The following is a 25,397-nucleotide window of genomic DNA, read 5'->3' as shown; positions in this document are numbered from 1 at the left end:
TTTCTGTTGCTTGGCTGTTCTCTTTGAACTGAGAAAAATGTGAGGTGATTGCAGCATTCGTAATGAACATGTCTTGTTTAGCTTAATTATCCTCCACATTGCTATGTGGTTCATGTAAACTAAGCAGCTCTTTTATCTCCTGTATTCTCTGTGCAGGCATCAGGCATATAGATGATATGCACGATGTATCTAGCTAGGCTTATTATCAAGTTGCACTGCTGTTTTGCAAGTGTTTTCTTCTCTGTAGTGTTGGTGACGAGTCGATGATGGAGTTTTGTGAGAAAGGTCTGCGTGCATATACAAACCTGTGTCTTTTTTTTTCTTCTTTTCTCTTTGGCACTGGTTGTGTATTTTTTAGCACCAGAAGATCTGCGTCGGCTGATGGCCGCCTTCCACGGCGCCCCCTCCCAAACTGGCAGGTGTAGGTAGTGGCTCTCTGCAATTGGGCACCTGCCAAACACACAGCTGCCTTAACTTTTCCAGGTGACACAGCGTTTACACCACTATGCTTTTGTGATCCGGTAAAATGCACAGTGCCTTCTTTGGATTAGCGGCAGGCCAGCTCTGCAAGGTGACCTGCAGCAACGACAGTGATGCCCTTTCACCCGTCTCGAGTTTACCCAGCTTCCACTGTTTTTGTTTTCAGTCTCTCCTTTGCACCCATTGTGCACTCCCCTCCCCCACCCCCGCCCTCTTTTTTTTCTGCATTGCTGAAGTGAGGCTGAATGATGCATTAGTGAGGTAAGGGAGAGGGTCAGATTTCAGGCTGTTTAATTGTAGAAATACTTATTCAGGTGTGCAGACCATCTAGCCTATCCGTGCCTGTTCAACCCTTGAATTCTGGCTGATGCATGGTACAAGATGAGACCTAGTGCTTTCAATGCTTAAATCTGTGTGGCTGCTTTAATTTGTGCATCTCTTTGAGTCATTAAACATAGTCTGCGTTCACTGCTGTTGCCATCAGGTGTCTGTGAAATTTTTCTGTAGTACTGAAATTTGTGAGTTCAAATGCTGCAGCTTATGTGGTGGTGGGCTCTCGTAGGCCTCAAGGCTTAGCAACCTTCAGGTTGCAAATGCAAATTTGGTGGCAGAATTCCCAGGTGTACTGAGCTCACTAAATCTTTGTATGTAACCACAGTATGTTAGGTGGTTTTATTGTACTTTAGCTGTATTAATGCGTGAAAAGCGTGACATTTAATTTGCGGAGGTTAGGGCAGCTATGATGTCATTCCCCACTTGCGTGCTACTGTGCTGACTCGTGGCAGCCACCCTGTTTCTAAAGACCTGTCATCTTTTGTTTCTTTTTTCTGTCTTCCTGGCAAGTCTTCGCAGGTGTTACCTTCAGCTGCTGTGCCCCTCCACTTTTTGAAGGCACCCCATCATTCCAGTGTCGGCCGCCTTAGTTTTGATCCCATTCCCCCCCCCCCTCACCCCTCCTCCCACTCCACTCTCCACTTGTGGGGAATTCAAAAATGTTTGCCTCTCCATGACAAGCTGCCATTTTTGTGGTAAATGCACAAAGCAGGATAGTGTACTGTCTGTTGTTGTCATTAACACAATGTACCTTGTATGACAGGTGCTAGAGTTTGTGGTAGCAGTTAGTGGTAATGTTGGAGCTGCAAATATGGTGTTTTAGCATTGTCCTCTTACCAGTGTACCAAGACGTTGTCCCCTCAACTTTGCCTCCCCATGCTTTTAATCCTTTCAGGTGCCATTTTTTTTTGTTTCCATTGAGAACAAATATCTTTCAGCCTTAATACTATTTTCAGACATGAAGAATGGCAATCTGTTGATTTTCCAGTGAATTTTATTACCCGTGGTTTATTTTTTACCGGGATTTGTAAAATTTTGCACAAAGTGTTACAATGTTGGAAAAAGTAGCATCAAAATGTCAAGATGTCTCAGGCAAACACCCGAGGGATTATGGAATAATTTTCTGTTTCCAAGATGCACATTAATGTCTAAACTGAGAAAAAAAATTCACTTTAAAACCTGTGGCAAAATCTTCCTGCATAAATAGCGGACGACACGGTACCCAGTTCACTGTTTAGTGAAATATTTACTGTATTCATTTTATTGCTTAAATATTACCAGTCTGTGACTTGAATGATGCTAAATTCACTTGATAGAAAGAAATCACTGGTAGGTGCAGCACATGCTCAGAAAAACTAGAGAGTTTGCAGTGTACACGATTGTGTACAAAGTGCCTTAAACAGTTAACAGGCCTGTTCAATCCCTGAAATTTCATCCTGTGAGCTATGAAGATAAGCTTCCAGTCATTTTCTTTGGCTTTGCATAGTTGTGCTGCAAGTATTACTGTGCTTTCGTTATTCCATAACATTCGTAAATTCTTCATGGCCATGCTTGACCACCATGATTACCGTATTTACCCAATTCCAACGTGCACCCAATTTACGGCACCAAAAAAAAATTTCAAGCCCCGATTGTAACGCGCGACCGATTTTGGTGACAAAAAAAAAAAAAAACTACAAGCCCCGCTTCTAACGTTCGTGTGATTTTCGCGAACGAAAACAATTTGCAACCATTTTTATATTTTGAGATGAGAACAGGCTGTTTATTCACCTGAAACATTCACTGTCACTCTCGGGCAGCTCCTTCTTACTCTCTGACCACAACATCTCGTCTTCAGTGCCGTCCATGGCATTAGAAATTCCGCATTTCTTGAATGCGTTTGAATTGGCGTCTTGAGAGGCCTCGATTGCGCGCAAGCTCAAGGGCCTTCACCTTGAGCACCTCGGTGGTGACGGGCATGTGATCCACACGAAGCTGCTGCGTGAAGTCAGCCAGCTCATCTTCAAGGTCCGGAAACCTCCCCGCTTGCGGACCGTGGCGACCTTTACTTGATGTCTTGCACTCAAAGATTGACTTTTTCAGTCATCGCCAGTCGCGAACACAAGTCTCTGGCACACCAAAATGATGGGCAGCATGCCTATTGCCACTCTGTTCTGCGTGCAGAATAACTTTGCGCTTAAAGCTATTTTCGTGGCGGACACGACTTCTCTTCGTGGCCGCTGCATCCATTCTCAAAAATGATATCGCACGGAGAGCCCGCCGGAGAACAACACCATCGCGCTACGGGCGACGCTATAGCTTGCTACTCACGTCGTAAACGCAGCAAAAGCGAGGCGAGGCGGTTCGTCCCGTGAATTCTTTTGTGCCACGCTCGCTGACAGAAATGACAAGCACCACACCGATTGAAAATGGCTCCTGCGACGTAGAAAACGATGAGCAAACGTGCCCCCATGGTTTCCAGCAATTAGTGAGCTCCCACATCGTATAATGGCGATGACAACTGGCAGCTATGAGGCAGTTTCGGTTTGCACCCGAATCCAACGCACATGCGATTTCAAGACTTATTTTTCCCTATAAAAGGTGCGCGTTGGAATTGGGTAAATACGGTATGCTTTCATGCGCATTGGCTAGAAGTAGCTAGCAGTAAATGTTGCAGAAGTGTGCTCTTGACCAGATTAGATTTTAGGAACCGCATTCCGATGCTGATACAAATAGCATGAGCATCCTTTCTTACTGGCGTCTCACTTGAGATGAGGACATTGAAGGAGAGGCATGCGGCATGTGGGTAACTGTGTACAGGATGCTTGTATGCATTTAAGAGAAGCTAAAACTATGTCATGTATTTCATTTGGGATGTGAAGCCTGTATGTGTTGAGCACATCAATGTCATAACTATATTTTATATTGTGCAGCCGTCATCATACATTGTATCCACACAGCAGGTGAAACCTGTCTGGTAAGGCATCATTGTGTGAACTGTAGCCATAATGGTAGTGTCCATTTGGGTGTGCTGTAATGAACTGCGTAGGGGGAGCAAAAGCTGCCAGTGACGACTACTCTTGCTGTGTAGTGCTGTTAGCTTTTGTGGTGTTGTTTGGCTTCGTATCTTGATTGCCATGTTTTTCTCTTTTTTGTGTCTTTTTTACACCATTTAGTCAAGAGAGGGCGTGCGGTGCTTCTCATGGTGTTGACACGATGCGAACAGTTGCGAATGTGACAAAGCGCATGACTGGAGAGCTGGCGGTAATGGCCACCTTCAGTCTGCTCCCTTTTCTGCGTTCTGCCTCCTTCAGTGTTACTGTATTTCAGGTGATACGTCGGTTGGTTATTGGGTAGTGAGTTTTTGCAGTAAATTAGTCAGCCAGATGTGTGGTGCTGCCTGGGCAAGGCACTTGCATTGGCCAATGGTATGAGTTGGCTGGGGTTTACATGAATGGGCCCTTGGTGACCCAAGGCAAGTTGAAACCATTGCTGCCGCTGCAGTGGCTGGTAATTGTGGAAGCGTAGAATAATGTGGTTGCAGTGTTCAATTTATTGGATCACTCTTCATTGGAGGGGCCACCACTATGCTCAGCTAAGCCTAAATATGTGTAAAAGGTGAATCTCGTACTTCCGCTACTCTTGAAAAGACTGTCTTGTTTGAGATCTGATAGCATTATGCTAGGTAGTGTCACTTTTCTGCCAGATGAAAACAAGTGCTGCCATTCTCACGTTTGCATGTTGCATGTTGGTTCAGAGAGCTCGAGTCTTTTGAATTAAAACCTTTCGGAGTGGAAAAAAAAAAAGTTGGGAAGTTGGGGCAATGGATGAAAACCACATTTGGTTTTCATCCAAGTGAAGGCATCATTGTAACTTCACTTGAGTAAAAAAGAAGTGCCTGCTTGGTATTTTAAGTAGCTGTTGTTACTATATTCGAATGACATGCTCCTGAGTAAGTCTGAAGGGGTGCTGAAGGTGCAAATAGGAATAGTATGCTGGGCCTAAACAATGGTGCCTACATGCTAAAATGACTCTGCTTCTCCCCTTCTCTTCCCCCACCACCATGCATGGATAAATGTGGCTTCATGGCTGGTAATAATGCCTTTGGCCTTATTACGGGCAAAATTCAGATAGAGGAGTCGGGGACAGTACTGGGTACTCGTGGGTCCATGGTAGGCCTTAAAGGGCCCATAAAGCGGTTTTGAAAGGGGTTATAAAAATGCTTGCAATAATGAATGAATGATTACTTCAGGGTGATGGGAAAAGAAACTGCTCACAATGACCACTTGGCAGGCTTCATCACCCGTAGAAGTTAACGCCAGCAGTGAGAGTTCATACATTGCACAAAATAGGAAACTATACTACAGGAGGAATAAACGTAATACAATGCGATTGAAGTAAAAATTGAAAAGAACTGATAGACGGCTACATTTCAACATAGGCATGGATGCAATCTAATCAATGAACACTTCGCGAAGGGCAGAAAAGACATTTTGTTTAGGTTGCTTTAGAAAGTAGTGCTCAAACATTTTGGTACAATATACCTTAACATAGCAAAACCATAGTTTGTTCTATGCCTGGGTATCTCAAACATTTCATGCTCTAGAGTAAAAGCCAATAAGCATTCGTGACATGCAGAAGTCCTCAAAAGTTAGCTGGTAATGTACGAGGGGGTACACAAAAGAAGCCGGACTTATTTTTGTTGGAACTTATTTGTTCACATTTTAAGCACAGACCTTCAATCTCCTTCAAAGTATTCCCCACTTGCAATGATACGCTTGCCGAATCTTTCATTCCATTTTTCAAAACATTGTTTAAATTCATCTTTTGTGATGCTTGACAGTGCCTCCGTCATTTTTTTTTTCACCTCAGCTGCATCAGCGAAACGCTTTCCGTTCACCTATTTTTTCATTCTAGGAAACAAAGAAAGTAGCACGGGGCAAGGTCGGGAGAGTATGAGGGTTGAGGAATAGGGTCATGCCATTTTTGGTCCAAAATTGTCGTAGAGACAGGGCTGTGTGAGCAGGGGCATTGCCATGATGGAAAAACCAGTCACCCGACCGCCACAAATCTGGCCGCTTCCACCGCACACTGTTGCCCAATCTTTTCAAAACATCCAAGTAGAAAGCCTGGCTAACTGTCTAACCCTGCGGAACAAATTCTCAATGGACGACTCCTCTCACGTCGAAAAAACAAATCAGCATTATTTTGAGGTTTGGTTTCACCTGACGAGCTTTCTTGAGGCGAGGTAAATTTGAAGTTTTCCATTGGCATGATTGTTGCTTTGATTCAGGATTCGATTCAGGAACACTTGAGTTGTCCCCATAGCATCGTCCTTGTACGTCTTTCTTAATATTTCAAGAGTTTCCATTCAACTTTTTCCGAGCAAAAATCAGAATTTCACCGGTGCACGCTGTTCACGAAAATCAGCCATTGCAAAAATGACATTCACACAAAACAGTCGTCACTCTAAAACTCTGCCTAAACTAGTCTGACCTCCTTCAACGACGTCACTCGGCTTACTGACTCTGGAATGTTCGTTCTATGCGCTCCTAGTGGCAAAATGCGGTACCACAGAAGCTTTGCCGACCAAAAAATTTAGTCCGGTTTCTTTTGGGTACCCCCTCGTACAGGTAATTTTTAACAAATTTCCATTCCCTGTGCCTTGTGGCAGTTTCCAGCAACATTTTTTGGGGTGAATCCTGCCAGCATTGCCTGCATGACATCACCTGTGAGGGGCTGTCATTGGTGGTCAAAAACCACAGCGATGTCTGTAGATGGAGCAGGCGAAGGATGTATGCAGGTCTTGGCCAACCATAGATGGAGGCTTGTCACTGCCCTCCAGTCTCCTCGCTATTGTTGTGCTGAGGTAGGGGAGTGAGCGGCCGAAAAGAAAGTTAATTGTGTAAAGTAAGTATAAAGTAATAAGAGCCAGGTGACGTATTCGTAAGTGAAAGTGTGGTCCTGGCTTTCAGTCTTAAATTTTTCTGTCTTACTTTAGTGATCGAGCTGAGGGACAAAATGAAGAGGGTTGTTTTTAATTGCTGATATCACTGGTTGTACTGTGAAAGCTCGTTAATTTGAATTTCTGGATAATTTGAACTGTATGACTTTGTTTGCCCATGTGTAAAATATAGCCCGTTAATTGGAACCTCTGCAGCTGGGCGGCCTGTGCACATTTCAAACCAAGGAACACTCCTGAGAGGTTGCCCCTTTGGAGAAGATGTGTAGAGGGCACAAAGAGTGTCACTAGCGATACCAGTTAAATGAGTAGAGGTGGGAATGTCTCCAGAGCTCCAAATCCGAAACCACGCAGTCGTGCGGTAAACCACAAATTTTGGTGATATGTGCAATTTGAAATTCTCGCTGATGTTTGCTGCACGCCTTTGTCTCAGTTTACCAGTGCCCTTTGCATCGCGTTACGTGCGGTTAGCTGTAAACATAGCAGTCAACTTATGTGGTGTGCCCCAGTGTGGTGATTTAGCAATGTGGTCCATTTGTGGTAATTGCTGTAACAAAATGCGTTAAAAGGAGACAGAAACCATGTGTGACGTCAATGCCAGTGGATTATTGAAACAGGATATTGCCAAAAAGCACGCTCATTGAATCATTGGAAAATTAGGTAACGTACGTGCAGCTGTACACTTTTTCAGTTTTGAAAGCGAATTACAGGGCTTCCGATAAGTTCGGGCTTTAAAACAGAAGGTGTTGACCTTTGTTTTCTGGGGATTATTATTAAACAATAAAATTGGTAATTTCACTACTGACTGCTTCGCGATTGCAGAGTACCACATATTCTGTTCACTTTCGTTTGTTAGAACTGCGTCAGTGTCCCTGTGGAGTTCGAATTAACGAGCTTTTACTGTACACAAGCTGCATTGAAAATTTTCGCGGGAGGATAATGGTTGATTCAATATCTATCAGGCTTTTGATTTTCTTACCTTGGGGCCTTTCATTGTTCTGAATGTTACAGGAGCAGAGCACACCAATTTCTTGGGGTTGAAGAGGCAGTGCCTATTCATTTGTTGTACGATGAATTGCGAGCCTGAGAAAGCGTTCTTTTGCATGGCACTTCTGCTTATTAGTGACTGGGGCATATCATGCGGCTATCATGTGGAGTTCCTTTGAATTGGAGGTGCTATCAGTCATTGCACAAGGGCTTAGCTTTTATTTCTATGCATTTTACATGTAAACGTCCTGTGTGGTCACGTAGGGAGGGAGGCCTTGTGGGTGGAACAGTGGCAGCTGAATATTGAAGGCATTCAAAAGGAATATACCTTTAAGTCGTTCGTTTCTCTCCTTGCATTTCTTGTGCACATTATAATGGTAGGATGTTTTTGGGCAGGGGGGGGGATTGCTGCAGGTGCCTTGCCTTGGCTTGAGCGATATGGCTTTCACTAGGTGTTGCTGTTCAACTGTCGGGCATTATATAGCTCCTCTTGCAGACCTTTTTTGTTTATTTTTTACAAGTCCTAGCAGAAGTATGCCAGATTTAACTTGCAGTTTGTTAGCCCATTTTGTTTTGTTTGTTTTTCCTTTTTATGGGAGACTTGTTGCTTCTTAGCAAGCAAATGGCAGGGAGTTGTTATTCAGAGATCCCTTGGATCAAAAGAATGTTATTGTAGAGCTGCAAGGGCTTGCATGTAGGACTAGTCAAAAGAAGTCAAAATTCTTTGCTGGGTGGCTTGCATTTTTGGAAGAAGCATGTTGGGCAGCATCTACTGTTGTTTGCTCACGTAGCTTTGCACATGGGGTGTGTTGCATATAAAAGCATGCCGCTTTATAGCAGATACCTGTGCTTGCTGTCATATATGGGCTCTTTGTTTTTTATAATGCACCAGTTGCACCAAAGTTATGGCTTCTGGAAAACCTGGGCTTGAAATTCTAAGCAACCATTAGAGTGTGTTCTGTATAACTTAGCTGTTGTTGGAAAGAAAGTGGCTGGTGCGCTTGTTTAAGGTGAAACAAGTACTGTGGTTGGCAGTTGCCTTGCACAAGTTTGAGTGTTCATATTTGTTTCCTTAGTAACCACTGACGTACGTGAAAAAGTTGTCAGAAAGTTGAGTTGTTAAGAAACCCGTAATGACACAGTATCAGGGAAGCAGGTGAATTCCTGGAGGCATGCTAGGTTTTCACTACTTGCATGTCCTAGTAATTACTGCAGTTAACTCCACTCTACTGCAGCAGTTGCTAGGGAGTGCAGACTGCATTCAGACCAGGTGCATTTGTCAAAGGCATTGTATTGTGGATATCTTGTTCAGGATATGAAAAATTTTGCCATAAATTTTGAGAATGAAAATACTGCTGAGGTCGTTTAATTGAGAAAGCAGGAAAGGCGGATTTAAAGATTGCATATCTGAATTAATCTCAAAGTGAAGGAAGGAAGAAAAACCTCAGTGTGCTTGTCTTTCCCTCCCTTGTTCACTTTGTGATTATCAGGAACCTCTCTCTGCCGTGTCTGAATTGTCATTATAGCACACCGAGAGGTTGTTACTTGCAGATACCAGTACATAGCATTGCAGTGCCTGCAGAGTGCATATGAACGTGGGAAACTGATGAGGTGGCAGTGTACAGTTGAACCTTGTTATAGCGAACAGGTAAACTACAGGTAAAAAAATCATAGCATAGTTTGATGTAGCTGAAATTCGTAATTTAAAATTTCTTCACAGCAAGGGCAGCACAGTTTACTCTTATGGAAGCACAGCAACTCAAGGTTTGAAGTTTTAGTGTTGTCTCAAAGCTGATTGTGGCATCTCTGGAGGCTGTAAAAAACCCTGGGTGCTGAAGGCCAGTTAAAAGATGGCTTCCCTGCACAGCACTGCCAGCATGCAGCAGCAAATTGCCAGACGCCAACTGGGGTGGTTTTCTCACATTGCAGCACATGGAAAATGGTACTCGAAAGCACTTCTCTCACCTCCATGACGTGAGAGTAGGGTGATCACTGTAAGGCTACAGCTGTTCATGCCGCTGTTTCCGGGGGACTGTCAATGGGTTTGAGAGGTGCGAGTATATGCTGACTGCTTGGTTACACTAGGCTCGTTACCAACCCTCCATGCCTCTAGATCTTCCATGGCGCTATTTTGCGAGAACCATGGCAGGAACGCTAGCTGCACCACCACCTGTCAATCATGTAGTGTGGCAAAGCCTGCTGCCTGCCTGCAGAGTGGGGCTCACTTGGTGCTGGGGAATTGATGTGTATGTTTTACGGTCAACTGCATGCGACACGCACTGTAAAAGTTGTATGTGTTTGTCGAAAATATTCAGGTAATTGTGCTATATATCAATAATACGTCTTATCTGTGTTCGTTGTATCGAGGTTCAACTGTAGGTAAGGGAAGTAAGGTATCAGTTTTTTTTTCTTTTTTTTTAGCAAAGGTGTCAATATACCATTTGTTTTGGGGAAGCCGACCGCTAATTTTTAAAAATTGGTTTTTCAGATAGACATTTTCTGCGGCGTAGTAATACCAGTGTTGGCATTTGTCAAAAAAGAGGCTAATGATTTTAACTAATATAGGGGTAAACTAAATTCTTATAATTAACTTTTTAACTATTACTGATAGGCGCCGGATTGAAATTAATGACATGTAGCCGGCTGTTAGTAATAGCCATATCGCTTTTTAGAATTTTGAAAACATGATTACCCTCGCTGCAGTGGCTAAATTAATTTGGGTCATTTCCCATGCTATTTGAAAACCGCTTGCGGGAAGCTGCAAAGTGACGTCAATCAAATTGCGACACTCAGTGACGCATGTACCATGTGGCAATCTCGGCCTCGCCCGTGGTGCAGTGCACCTTGCCACTTTGCTGCTCAGGCGCAAGCGGGGCAGAGAATGTCGTGTGGCGCTTGCATCACGGAGTGTTGTAATTTGATGGACGTCGCATTTTGCTTCCTGCTGGGATACTGTTTTCGAATGGCACAAGAAGTAGCCCATGTTAGTTGAGCCACAGTGGCAGGGGGTAAAAGTGTTTTCGAAATTATAAAAAACTGATATGGCTATTAAGTGAAAGCTCGTTAATTCGACCCCCGTTAATTCGGCAAATCGGATAATTCGACGCGCGCGCGAGGTCCCTACAATTATACATAGGACTCTATGGGGCGAAACTCTCGTTAATTCGAACAAATTCTGCCGTGCGTCGGTTAATTCGACTTCACTCCGCAGCCCGCCAAGCCGGTGTGCCGAGAGCAAAAAGAAAAAAACACTGCCATGAGCGGCGCTACTGTACGGCTGATAGGCCATCCCTATGGTCATATCATCCATCCATCCATCCGTCCATCCATCCGAGGAAGCGAGTTAGCGGCGGCAGAAGCGGCTGGCGTCTTTTTTTTTTTTGTGCTTTGTTGTGTCGCAGCAGTCGCTATCACGGTTATTTACGGCGCCTTTTTTTGGTAAATGCGCGCTTTGTCAGCGTGTTTACTGCGCTACTTGTTGCTGTTTTGTTGCGACTGAGAGAAGGGTGAAAGGAAATCGCAAGGGATTGCCTACTGGCTCAGCCACCACCGCTGCCATGTGCAGATAGAGGAGAGTTAAAAGATCAGAGAAAAAGATAGAGAAAAGATAAGACACCCGTCCACAGTCCCCGTGCAGATAAGAGGAGAGTTAAAAGATCAGAGGAAATATAAGACGCGGACGCTGGTTGAAAAAACAGATAAGCGGGGAGCGGCGCTCCCTTCACCTCCTCCCCGCGCTGCTTTCCGGTGGGTAGCGCGCAGGGCCTGTGCGCCGCCTCGCCTTCGTGTCCTGTCAGCTGACCGAGGATGAAATAATTGAAGTGACAGGCGCTGACAACGACGACGATTTACGATTGTGAGCAGTTGCACCAAATGCCGAAGTGCACGGTGAAAGAAGCCGCAGAAGCCTTGTCCGTGCGGGAGGACTTCTGTGAACAAATCCCTGACGGCGCGTGTGCCGCGGAGCACCTGGCAGCTGTTAGAGCTATCGTAGTCGCTCAAATTCGCTCGAAAAAGCGGACGGTGATTACAGATTTCCTTGCCAACTAAAGGTATACGTCCTGTTGCGGCAAACATTGTTTTTTGTTGTTCATTCGATAATTCGACATTCGGATAATTCGACAATTTTTCGCGGTCCCGTCAGTGTCGAATTAACGAGCTTTTACTACTAACAACTGGCTACAAGTCACTGCAGTCAGGTACCTATCGGTAATAGTTAAAGTTGACTGTTAGAATTTAGTTAACCACTTTACTGGTTAACATTCACCTGTTTTTTGACTTCTGCCAACACTGGTATTTTACAATGCCACAAAAACGTCTCTTTACCTGAAAAACTCTATTTTTTAAATTAGTGGCCGGCTTCCCTGAAACACGTGGTATATATATTGTCAAACATAAGCATGCGAATACCATGAGAAGTTCAGGGACTGCATCACCATACACTGCTTCATACTTCGAATGCAGCGCTACCAAAGCTAGCATTCCTGTTGATACTCTCTGCGTTTCTGCCAAAATTGTAGTTCACCGTTGTGCAAAGTTGGGAACCCAAGAGTAGATTGAATCGAAAGGTGCGATAACTGAATGACTGGTTACTCTGACAAAGCAGATATCTTTCATTGTGACAGTGTGAAAGTATGGTGATTTGCAACATCGAGCATCTTGTTCTATACGTGACCACATTTTCATCCTGTCCTCACCAGGGCCTCAAGAAATAGACGTGCTACATGCGTGCACTAATTGTGCTGCTTTTACTGCATTGCACACTTGAGTGAAACGGGTTGCAGTGCAAAAGGTGCTCCTCCAGTGTTCATGGCCTCGTCAGAAGGGGATATGGGAAAGCCAGTGAGTTAAACAGTCAAGGAGGTTCACTGTTAGAAGTTCTAGTTTGATCAGCCCATGACATCCTTCTTGATGATGTCAGATTCTGAACAGTGCAAATAAGGTCAGTACATGAGCAGTTACCCCAAGCAAGCTGTTGAGGTTTCACTAGTGGTGCACGTGTGTACAGGTGCCCACAAAATTTTTGGAGTGCCGAAATCGTAAAAAAAACATTAATTTCCTTGCTGGCTGGAAGCGCAGCCAGGCACTGAGGAGTGTATTGTGCAGGTCGTGCTGGGCTGCATGCTTACGCTGCGCAGTAATCAGGCTTTGTGGCAAGTTTCATGTCCTGAAAACAATTTTGTGGGCGCATGTACAGGTGTGGACAGAAGTAAACGGAGCGCGCCGCACAAGAAAAAACTGCGTGTCAGCGCTGCCTAGCCGAACCAGACGAAAGCTCAAAATAGCCACGCGCATGTGGATGCCCTCAACCAGCGCAATCTTCCCACAGCTCCGCTTGCCTCACATTGGGCCAGCGTCAGTGTCGCGCTAATGATGGTTATGGTCGGATGGTTGCGCCCTTTGTAGCAAGCAGGCATTTTGGCACGCACAGATCGCTGCCTTGATGCCGCAGAGCCCGCGGGGGCGACGCTATCATTATGCCGCTTCATCTGAGACAGCTGTAGGCATCTTTCCTTCCAAAGTACCGTGTCCTTCGAACTTCTGTTGCCTCTGGGATTCCTTTTTGTCTCGCTATCGATCAAATGTGCTCGAAACACTCGATCTACTGCAGCAGTTTCGGGTTCGTTTAATTAGTTGCCGTTGATTTTCGCCTTGCTCCTACAAGGCACCAATACTGCTGCAATGCATTGTCTGTCCTCTGCACACTGCTTCTGCACTGGAACCTGGCCTAGTAGCTCAGCTTGAAATGAGACGAAACCGCCGGTCCTGGCGATTTTTTTCAGTACAATCCAGCGTTGCAAATATAGTGACTACTCCCAGAGGTGCTGGATGCTTCTTCTGGGTTCCAACGCTATATTATAAATCAGACCGATGTCTATTTGTAACCGGTAGCAGTGAAGTAATGTAGCTCTCACAATGGAGTCAGGATCGCTGGCTGGCGTCTGTCGTGGCTCATTCTCTGATTAGTGGGTGGACACGGGTACATGTGCAGCATGCAGCAGTGACGCACCGCTGCTGCGGCATTCACCTGTGTGAGACAGCGGCTGCTTGTAATCGCCCGAAGATCCGGAGCTGCACGCAAGGTGATTACCCGAGCTTTGCTCCTCATATGCAGCGCGCTGTCTCGGTGGCGATAAGAGCAGGTTCCTGTACAGGAGCAGTGTGCTTCACGGGAGACTGACAGCGTGCATGCATTGATACTGCGTCGGCTCATCCCAGAGGCAAGGTGAATCATAAATGATGACTGTAGTAACACGAAACTGCAGCAGTGTTTCGACCGCGTTTGGTTGCTAGCGAGGCGCAGATGAGTCCAAGAGGCAACAAAAATTGGCAGTGGCTTAGCTCTGGTTAAGCCTGGATATACAAGCGAAAAGCTGCAGTTATGCTTTGTTTGACTTTATGGCTGTCGCAGTTCCCGCACAATGCACTGGGAGCACCACGATAACGGTGTAGGCAAGCGCGTTATAAGCCCTCCTTCCGCATGCGTAGCAACTGTGGTAAACACGCGGCTACAACGAAAGGGCAAACGGTGGCGAGGAGGCGAGCGCGTAGTAGCCAACTTCCGCGCTACCACTTCTGGGTCTTCTTTTCCTCCTTCCATGGCGAATGTGCGCCTCTTCTACGGCCGCCGCCGCTCACGCGTTCTCGCAACGCCTTGCGAAAGAACCTTTTCCTCTTGGGACGGCGGCGGCGACCGCGCGGAAGCGGCGAGGGGTAAACCGATGCTGAGAAGCGGCGACATAGCGCGCGCCGCGGCGGCGCCGAGGGATGGCTCACGCGAAGCGCGGTGTTCAAAAGTTTGAAACACGTGGTTTATTCACAGCGTTAACACGTCCTCCAGCTGTCTCGGACAAAGCGGCTTAGTGGTAGATCCATCCCCGCGGAATCTGCCTTATCGAGGCAGCGGTGTGTGCATTCCGAATTGCCCGCTTTGCTACGAAGAGAGCGGCCATCCGATCATAATCGTCATCAGCATGACATAGCCGCCGGCTAAATGCGAGGCAAGCGGAGGTATGGGAGGGTCGCGCCGGTAGGAGTCCTGCACATGTGCATGGCGATTTTGAGCTTTCATCTGGTTTGGCTAGGTGGTGGTGATCATTCACTGCGATCCTGGTTTGCTGCATTTGCTGAGATCCTGTTTTTTTGTTTTTTTTTTGTGAATTTGCCTTCTGTTTGCAGTAGGCAGCTGCCAATACTGTTTCAACTTCATGTTTGTGAAGTGCACCATTTGCTTTGAAGCTTCACCCATGTTTGGGGTGCTGTGTACAGTGCTGAGCATTGCACTGGTCGCTACAGCTAGCATAAAGCTGTCTTCTATGCTTTTGAACATTTCCCCAATTTCTCTTCGCACCAACAGTAAACCAGGTCAGCTTGTGGGCTGTTGTGGTAGACAATAGGAATGGCCTTACTCTGATGAGTTCGTCATCCAGCAGGCTCAGTTTGCAAGTTAGTTTAAGATTCAATTCATTTTCTACCTTGTGGAGCCTTTCTCGCTTCAGGCACATGGCCCGATCTCGCCAAATGTTCATGTCTTGTGCTGCGGTTGGGTTTTGCTACCCCATTACAGTCTGTTGGCAATCCTGGTGGCAAGTGGCTGCAACCAGTCCACCACTGGACAAGCCAGGGAGCGTCGAGGTTTATTCAGTAACTCGGCACAGTATTTTGTCATGATCAGAGCCGTGCTGGCTGTGCGTAGAAGCCAGCACACATGCTCCTTCCAATGCCACTGTTTTCGTGAAGGCTGTTGCATGACACTGTATGCATGCTATAAGCGAAGCAGACCATTATATTAATTAAATAATGCCTTAGCCTACTGTACAGTTATGCAGCAGCTTCAGTACTGAGTCTGTGGAAGCGTGCAGCTTTGCTTTAGCAGAGGTGTGTACATGGTCAGATTACAGGGCACAGTGAAGAGTTCAGGCCCATCTCAGGATGCAGCTTCAGCCTCAATGGCAGTGACGAAGACACTACTTCTTGAGTGACCTTAACCACTGGAACCCTCCATTGCAGTGACTTGCACTGTTGCTGCTTTGGGATGGTTCCTTGGCATCTCTTGTGACGAATGACGCTGCTGCTTGCCATTAATGTTGCCTCTCTGGGCTCGCAATGTAGTGGAAGTGGCACTGGGAGGGAGCACTGTGTGGTGCACACACACTGCTAAACAGGCTGTGGTTGCACGCAGATGTGCCTGCTACCAGCAGCAGTGGGAGCGGCAGCACTGGAGGAACCACCTCGACTGGCACCAAGGAAGAGGGGACGCCACAGCAAGAGCAGATGGGTCCAGTGCTCGCAGGGCCTGGGGCCCTCAAAGCCTCGCCACCACTTATTGGCTTTGGCCTCATGAAGCTGACAGCTGAGCAGCTCGAGATGGTTACAAGAGCCAAGAAATTTGCAATGGAGCAGAGCATCAAGAGTGTGCTCATGAAGCAGACCATTGCCCACCAGCAGCAGGTGGGTGTCTCTTATACTGCTGTCACACGGGCGCTTTCGATCGCGATCGAGTCGATCGAAATCGAACTCGATGCAGATCCGGCGTTGCTACACGGCGAATTCAATCGCGATCGACCTTGATCCTGCTCGAGCGCATGGAGCACGATCGAGGGGATGCGTTGACAAGATGGCGGCGCCCTGCTCGCCCGCTTCGGAATAAACACATGTCACCGCTTGATTCTTCGACGCGATAGCTCGCTCAAATGGTAGCGGTTCGCTTTTATTTCGCACACTCTCGCCCACGCGTAGAGATTTAAGCGACAGCTAGCCCCTGTTTTTCAGATAATTTGGCGATTTTCAAGCTCTTAGGCCTAACTAAATGCAGTGTGTTTACCTCGCAAGAGCGACACCTGGCGAAGCAGTTGTCTTGCTTTTAGTCAGTTGTTACATTTTCTATTATTTGCAGTTTTTCTTCTTGGAACGAAAAAAAGGCTTGCAATGCACTGACCCTAGCTACCAGTAATTACGGAAGAAAACTTCTTCATCACAGCGTTGATGTGCTTTGGCGCCTTGTCACTAGATGGCGCTACCATTCACGCGTGCACCGAGCGTTGTTTTGCTGCTGTTCGCTATCAAGTCCACTGCTGGTTGCAGCAGAAAGTAATTAAGGTGTTTTTGCTGCTCAGTTTGATATTTTCACAAGAAAGTTTTATTAACTATTGTTATTATAAATTTATTAAAAAATCACAGGTGATGATGATAGTACAAGCAGCGCCATCTCGTATGCAGCATTTCAACTAGTTGATCGCGATCGAGTGGATACGTGTAGCAGCTGTCCATCTCGATCGCGCTTGAAACTTCAACCGCGCTCGAGACCGATCGCGATCGAAAGTGCCCGTGTGACAGCAGTATTAGTCTTGTTCACGTTCAGGTGGATGTTCATTAAGTTTTGCCTCCTAGGCTCTAACTTTGTTGTTAGTTTAGATCCATGGCTTTTCAGTATAGTCGATATGCCATCTGTTTCTGCATCATGAAAGAATGAGTGTGGCTGACACCTAGAAGCCTTAAAGGGACCCTGAAAAGGGTGTTCGAGGGTGCCTATAATACGCTTGCATTATGTAGAGTACAGGCCACCGAGTGTTCATACCGCCTACTGGACTTCAAAAGCGAACCGATCATTTGCAGTATAACTTTAAAAGTTCGCACTCCAGCACCTCGCAGCGACCTGCAGTGCCGAACTTTCACCCGAATCCGCGGACAACGCGTCGTGCCACGCTCTTTACGTCCCCAGCGAAGCGCTACCATTGGTTCGCCGTGACACCTCTTTTCTGACGTCATGCAGCTCCCATGGCCGCAAGCTCCACCCCCTCCTCCAGCTCGTGGTGGCAGCCGGCGGAGGGACCGAGTGGGTGGGGCCGGCAGAGGCGCAGACATGCAAGTTTTCGAAAAAGGGACAAGAGGAGAGAGGAAGGCGCGAAGACGTGTAAATTCAGATTTTGATGGGAGATAACTCAGCTTCCACAAAATGCATTAAGAAAATTCTTGCTGGAAGATATTTGTGAAGCGGCGTCCTTTAACATCCTAGGCATATTGAAACTTTATTGGAAGCCCGTTCAGGGCCCCTTTAAGGTGTTCTTGTTTGTTGGGAAACAGCCAGGAATCCTGTGGTGTGAGGTCCAAGATGTATGAGTCAGAACAACTGCCCTCATTCTTCTGTGATGGCATGCAGAGACTAATGCACTAGTTGCAGAAGCCATTTGAAACTTTGTAACGCTTTTAAGTTTTATAAACACTTAATAATGACAAAATTCTGAGGGCACTTAAGTCTGCTTACGTGGAGGAATGTGACAGCAGGTCTTTTGAGGAAAGGAGAGGTTTTTAAGGAAAGGAAAGGGCACAGTAGCTCTCACATGACATCTCGGTGGGCACCTCAACCGTGCCCTAAAGAATGCAACTGAAGGTGCATATGTCATCGGTCCGAACCCCTGTTGCAAGCTAGCCTCCAACTTGACTAAAGCATGTAAGCTATATGCAAAGAGAAATGCTATGACAGTGCCTGGAATGCTGTAGGACAAACGGTTGCTCAAAGTCTTGGTGCGAATGTAGTCGGGAATGCTGCCACTACCTTCAGGTCAGCCAGTGATGCCATCGCTGGGATTTTATCTACACCTTCATGGATTAGGGGGTGGGGATTGGGGTGTGTTCTTAAAACTGGCATGTGGCTCACTTGTCACGGGACCTGAACTCTTTGCAGTCATCTGTCTCATGACTTGGCATGACGTCACATTAAATCGTTGTCACGTGACTTGGTATTCGCCGCGAGATCAACCTACAAGTGGCGGCACCATCTGTTGTTTTCTGTTGGGTTGGTAGGCACATGATGTTGAAATGGTCTGTCTGTAGCTAGCTGCCATTCTTGTTGATCCTCTTTCTTTGATTGCAGCAACAGAAGACGCTGCAACGGCATCAGGCGCTGGTGCTCATGTGTCGGTAAGTTCCTTTATCCTCGTTTTACATTATGCAGGGGCTGTGGGATGCCGAGCATCAGCACTGTGACAGCCTGTTGCTTCAAGTGTAGTAAAGCACTCAGGTGTTCGTTATGAACATGAAGGCTCAGGTCTACATCGGCCAATTAATGTTTGGGTCATAAGGACGAAATGGCTAATGCAACATAAGAATTAAAATTCAGGGCTAGTACTGACATTTAAACTTCAGTTGTACCTGTGAAACGAAGGAATTGTGTGACAGCACTGGCTTGGCTAGAAAGGGAGCCTTAAAATTTCATGTCCCTCTACAGACGTATTCATTTGATATCTCTGTTTATGTAGTGCTGTGTGTTTGATGCTTGGTGTTTTTTGTGATGGACTTTGAGATGAACAAAGAATGCAGGTCAGCTTTTGTCCGAAAGTCAGTAGAAATCATTCTTAAAACCTGGAAACAACTCGGCAACTGTCCAGAAAGCATAGCTGTCCAGAGCTGTTTAAGGGACATGTTCCGTTCAAGGCCAACAAGTCTTTATTTGAGGATGACGAGCAGTATGGAGGCCCCTTAGTTGCTTGGCACCTGGAATAGCTGCCGAATTTCAACATCTGGATTGTATTGATTGGTGCCAAACCATTAAAACATTGCTGGGGAAGTGGACATTTGTAACACGGTGTGCCAATGTTATGTGACCACTGAAAATGCACTGTGCTGCCATCAAACCTTTTCCTGATGATTCTGATGGCTGCCCGGAGGCACGAGCAGGGGCATGTAGATGTCTGTATAGGTAAGTCATACTGCAAGGTGCAGCCTTCTTGTCCAGCATTGTTGTGTGGAAGCTGGTGTTCGACTGTGAGAGAAAAAATTGGCTGTGGTTTAGCTCTGGTTAAACCTGGTAGAGTAGAGAGAGGTACATACCCCTGGCTATGCTTAGGTTTCGCTTGAAAGTAAGACATGCGGTTTACGTAACAGCTTGAACTTTATTGTTTATACCAATGAAGACGCTCCGGTGGTCAGTAAAGTAGTGGGACTTTGTTTCCACTTTGTCAATAGCATGGTTTGAATCAGCAGAGTTTCGCTGAAGCATTAAGTCTAGACTGCTTCCCCATTGTGTGGTGATGAAGCGGGCGGCTAGAATTTCGATGGAGGCGAAATTATAGAGGCCCGTGTACTGTGCGATGTCAGTGCACGTTAAACAACCCCAGGTGGTCGAATTTTCCAGAGCCCTTCTCAGCGGCGTCTCTCATAGCCTGAGTCGCTTTGGGACGTTAAACCCTCATAAACCACAAACCATTTCTTTGATCCCACCATTTATTTATCCCTTCCTGTATGGCATGGTTTGGGTGTCCATAGAGATTTGTGAGACAGTTACTATGTTACCAATTTTCAATTTTACGAATTCTTCAGTCCTCTGGAGCGGTAAAACAAAATTGCAAAGTTTGGTATGCACAAGAATGTAGAGAAGCAAAGAAGAAACAAAACTGAGCCTGGGGAATTTTTCGGAGATACTCAGCGCAGAAGAATTTCATAAATTTAAAAAAAGCGAGAGCGAAAGCCTGATACATCCGCCACAGTGCCGAAAGAACTGTGGCAAAGTTTTGTGCTGTCCATAAACAGCTCAACCACATCAAAATAAAAAAATGTGGAGGAAGGTTCAAAAACTAAATGGCAATTACTCCCCATTCCCATTTCCCCTCCTGACTGCCTATGATATACAGACAAGATTAGAAGAACAGGCAGACATTTTGGGCGAATATTTTTCTGCAGTTTCCAGTTCATCACACTACACAGAATCATTTCTAAAATACGGAAACAGAGCTGAGAAACTACTGCTGACAAGGGGTAGTACATGTGAATCATACAGTAATTTAATTGCGGTTGAAGAGATCCATACAGTACTGCCTGCTGGCAAGCCAACTGCACCCGACCCTGATGACATGCAGTATCAAAAGCTAGCCCATCTCTCTGAGCATGCTGTAGAAGCACCTTTGGGATTTTTAAACAAAGTTTGGGTATCGGGGGAAAATACCCGAAGCTTGAAAGCCATTATCGTTCCATTTTTAAAACCAGGAAAACCACGAACCTCTCCTGCAGTTAGACCCTTAGCTCTCAGCAGCTGTCTTGCAAAACCTTTTGAAAGTGTCTTGAATATATTAGATTAACCTTCGTTATAGGAACCCGTAAGCTTCTCGATGTTCATCAGTAAAAAGGAATGCTTGACAACTGACCGTTTAGTTCGACTTGAAAATACTGTCCGAAAAGCTTTTTTACTTAAAGAAGGCCTATGATGCAACCCGGAGGTTTGGTATTCTTAACGACCTGGCTGAGCTTGGCATCCTTGGCAGGATGTTGAACTTATGTAATTGTTCATTCCATGTACGCATAGGTTCAAACCTTTCAAGGAATTTCATTCAGGAAAATGGAGTTCCTCAAGGGTTTGTTTTAAGCACAACACTCTGTATTGTAAAAATGAATTCTTTGAGCACAATACATTGGAACCTCGATTATACGACTTTGAGAGGACCACGCAAAACCTTCGTGTAATCCGGGCATCGTATAATCGAAAAACGAAGAATATGGGCAGTAGCGTTCAGTCTTGCCCGAAAAACCGATAGCAACGACCTGAACAAGCGTGTGGCAAGCGTGTGGCAAAAAGAAAGAAAAATGTCAACACTCAAGCATTTGTTCACAGGAAGTGTGAGCAACTGTTAATTCTCACCTTTAAAATAAATCTGCGATTTTTTTGTGGGCATTTGCCCAGCCGCGACGCATTAGTTTCCTCTCAAGAGTTGCAACATCTGACAGCAGGTCACAGTCTTTGTCGTGAGCACAAACGAACCGCCGAATGTTGTCGACGCTGCGCAACACATCTGCATAGGTAATAATAGACATGCTAGCTTCCGTAACGTCGTCCATGTCCTCGTTTGTAGCTCCTTTCCGTTTCTCGGCCTCTTCTATTATTCGAAGTTTTTCTCCCAGGGTCAGCGGCTTTCGACTCCGTGACATCGTGAGCCACACCGGTCGCAGCCGAAAATACGCCAAATTCTATGCAGACCAAGAAGGAAAGCACGCTATCAGAGCGCTCTGCAGCACAAAGAGAAGCAGCGGCCCATGCCGGATAGAGGAAGTGGTGGCACATTCCAGTGCTTGTGTCAGTTTCGGATCTGAAAATAAGACTCATCTGTTTCCCATTTAATTTTTAATATTTGTAGTATCACTAAGGCGGTGATAAATGTCCTTGCAGAGTGCTTATTCGACGTCACAGATTTGATCCTGCTTTTTTTTTTTTTTTCTCAGCTAAAATGCAGTAGTACAACATTCTTGTTGCCAGAGGGCTTGCCGTTAAAAAAAAAAAGAAAAAGCAGGCCCGGTGCGCGGTTGGCACGGCCTTTCTTTATGCCCCGGCTACCGCTGTGGTTGACGGGAGCCGCCTTTTCGAGTGCTTTTGCTTTCTTTTGGGGAACACATCACGAGCTAGTTGGTTTTTCATCACAACGAAAACAGCGCAAAATTCACGGGGAGACGAGACACGGGCGCTGTGTCTGTGTGTGAGACAGCGCCTGTGTCTCGTCTCCTCTCTGCGTCCTTCGTGAAGTTTGCGCTGTTTTCGTTGGGACTTCTTTTAAGGGGAAGATTTCGCATTCATTATCAGCTGGCTACAATGTGCCTACGGGACGGCCTGCGTCTGCTTGGAGCTTTTTTTTTTTTCTGCGCTGTACCAGAGCCTTTGTACGAAGCAGAGTTGGCTTATAATTGCGTCGAATAATCGAGGATTTTAATACATTGTCTCTATGGGAGTTTTGCCAGGACCAAACCGATTCGTTGTAAAATGCGTGTCGTCACGTAACCGGGCGACATATAATCGAGGTTCCACTGCATTCCCAAGGTCCATTACATATTCAGTCTGTGTTGATGATTGTCAGATAGCTTGCACATCCACCAACATATCAACATTTGAAAGACAAATCGAGTTAACAATAAATAAACTGGCAACTTGGGCAGACAGAAATGGTTTCTGAAAACAGTGGCCAATCTTTTTTCACTGAAACAAGGCTTACAGACTGATCCCACATTACACCTGAATAAAACACAGTTACCCGTAACAAATGAACACAAGTTTCTAGGCACAACTTCTGACAGAAAACTCGCTTTCCTATTTTGCATAAACGCTTTTAAAAAGAAAGCTTCCCAATATCTGAACATACTTGAAGTTCTTTCACGCGAACACTATGGTTCTGATTGGGCATGCCTTCTACAAATTTATCGCTGTGTTGTGCGCTCCTGCTTAGGCCGTCCTACTTGAAACAACTGGACCCAGTACAAAATTAAGGCTTGCGTCTTTCAACTGGTGCATATAGGACAGTGCCCATAAACAGTCTCTATGTAGAAACCAACAAACCTCCACTTGCAGACAGGAGAGCCATGCTTGCATGCTCATATATTTTAAAAATTTGTTCACTGCCAAAACTTCTATGTTACCCCATAGTCACAAAGTGCCTATCTAGAACACTGTTTACAACAGCCGCAAGCTGTAAGGCCACAGCTCTTGCATTTTGAAGAGGTGTCTGAATCTCGTCGTACTAAACACATTACCGGGCATTGCGCAAAGATGAGATCCACTGCCTCCATGGTGCAACTTTCCTGCAATCTGCAATTTCAATCTTACATAGTTCCGTAAAAAGCAAACTCCAGAACATGTAATTACAGTCAATGACCGATATTACGGACTCTATAGGGACCACAAAATTGTCCGAAAAGTTAAATTTCACCAGAAAAAATCACTAACTTATTCACTTTTGCTGGAGGGTGCGGTCAGTAGTTATGTGCACTTGTGAAGCTCCTGATCACTAAATCTCGGTGCCCATCGTCTGTGTGCACGACGCATGGCGACCGCTTTCACGAGCTCTGCGTACGGTGGCGGTACTGCCTTCGGCACGTCACCAATGAACGCATCAGCTGGGACAAAGTCTAGATGTGAAAGCGAACCCGCCGCTGTGGGAACTGCGCTACGCCCATAGTATGAAAGGCCCGTAGCGATAAGAAGACGAAGATGGGGAAGCGATAAGAACCGACGAAAGGCTGAAGCAAGCACTCCATTGGCGTTTTGTCCGTAATTAGGCCTAGTGACTGGAGCCAAAATTGGCATCGTAACCAGTGATATGCATTCTGAGGTGGCTTGTGCATAATGTGTGCGCCCTGCCTGTCATCGAAACTGCAGTTGTTGACCGATTTTCTTGCTTTGATATGCACCATCATTTTCTTCCGCTCTCACCGTCTACGTGAAGCCGTACACCTCCCACGCTCTTCACTCTTCTTCCTGTAATCTGGACGAAAGACTTGAGGATGAATGAGTTCCGTGAACTGTGACTAGTGTTCAAGTTTATGTGGTTCGAAACAGCGCAGGTGCAATGTGCTGACTCGTGTAGAATAGCCCTGCCATTTGTGAGGCTCCTTTTAGCTTGGCTTTTGTTTTGTTTGATGAGGTTCTCGATATTTCTTGCAGTTCTAATTAGAGGTTCCACTATACACATAATATGGCGGCTTGGGTATTGGCGGCGAGTGCAAACGAGGTGTGAAACATTGAGCAGTCAGTGGCGGTGTGCCCAAAATTTCAAGCTCTCTCATTCATAGACTTTATGGGCCGTGTTGCGATGCCGCGAAAAAGTCAGAATAATTAAGCATGTCCGAAAAATTAAGGAGTGCGGATTTTCGGTTGTCGAGTGTACAGGAATTTCTTGCACTCGAAGTAAAATACAGTGGTTTGGTGGACCTTTACACTGGTGGTTCAAAAACTGATGTTTACGATGGAAGCGCAGTGGTACAAGGAAATTGGAAGGAAATAGGAAGACTTCCACAGTGTGGATCCATCTTCACTGCTGAATGTTGCACAGTCTGTGCAGCCATAGAAAAAATAGTAACCGAGAGCCTCACAAAACAGTATGAATAACACAGACTTCTAAAGTGTACTTACAGCTCTTCACTGTAGAAATGCAGTCACTCCACTACTTGGTGGTATTTTACTGAACATAATAATTGTTAGAACGGACGTTGGTAGCCGCACAGGGCATTACCCCCTTACCTTGAGACCAGTGGGCGCCGAACGCGCCGAACCTCCCCGCACGACGACCTCGGAGGGGATTATATGCCCTTTTCTGGGAGAGGGTCGGGACGGTCGCGGTGGGGACAGAGACGGGTTGTCAGGCAGTGTGAGTGAGGGAGTCGGCAGTATGTTTTAGGAGTGTGTGCAGGTGTTGTGGATTTGCCATGGGCGATGGTGGAGTGTGCCGCCTTTTCTCATCCATGTAAATAAATGGTGGTTGTTGTGTTGTAGAAAAAGAATGTGTGTGGTGGCGAGTGATTAAAACGCCGAACGGATCACTCTGTTGCTACAATAATAGCCACAGCTCAAGGAAAAAAACATAAAACTCTGCTGGGTCCCGAGTCATGTCGGAATTAAAGACGAGAGCAGACTTGTATGACAAGTAAGCAGAAAAAGAAAATATACCATTTAAAGATTGCACGAACTTAGTACATCTTAAAGTAAGGAAAAAATGGTAGTCCATTTGGAACAACAAAGTAAATAACAAACTACACTTGATAAAGCCAGTTTTAGGTGAATGGAAGTCATGCACGGATCAGGAAGTGTTTCAAGGGAGTGATTCTCTGCTGCCTTTGTATAGGGTGCACACACACCTTGCACATAACTTCATACTGACAAAACAAGACAAGCCACTATGTGAACAGT

At 45.8% G+C, this 25,397-nt stretch overlaps 1 protein-coding gene across 16 annotated transcripts in view; it reads left to right on the top strand.

Annotated features, from left to right (window-relative positions):
* hfp (Poly(U)-binding-splicing factor hfp) overlaps nucleotides 1-25,397 on the top strand; it is a 94,490-nt gene that overhangs the window by 26,565 nt on the left and 42,528 nt on the right. For 6 of the 16 annotated variants that reach the window (XM_089578328.1, XM_089578324.1, XM_089578336.1 and 3 more), the window contains exons 3-4: nucleotides 15,924-16,192; nucleotides 18,615-18,663. In XM_089578328.1, coding sequence (XP_089434454.1) covers nucleotides 15,924-16,192; nucleotides 18,615-18,663 — 318 coding nt within the window. The other 10 variants (XM_089578326.1, XM_089578340.1, XM_089578330.1 and 7 more) reach the window with 9 other exon arrangements.

Source organism: Amblyomma mixtum, chromosome 3 (assembly GCF_055824585.1).
Source record: "Amblyomma mixtum isolate Tamu chromosome 3, ASM5582458v1, whole genome shotgun sequence".
NCBI lineage: Eukaryota > Metazoa > Arthropoda > Arachnida > Ixodida > Ixodidae > Amblyomma > Amblyomma mixtum.
The sequence above is the reverse complement of the archived record's forward strand: the minus strand, read 5'-3'. Positions and strand labels throughout refer to the sequence as shown.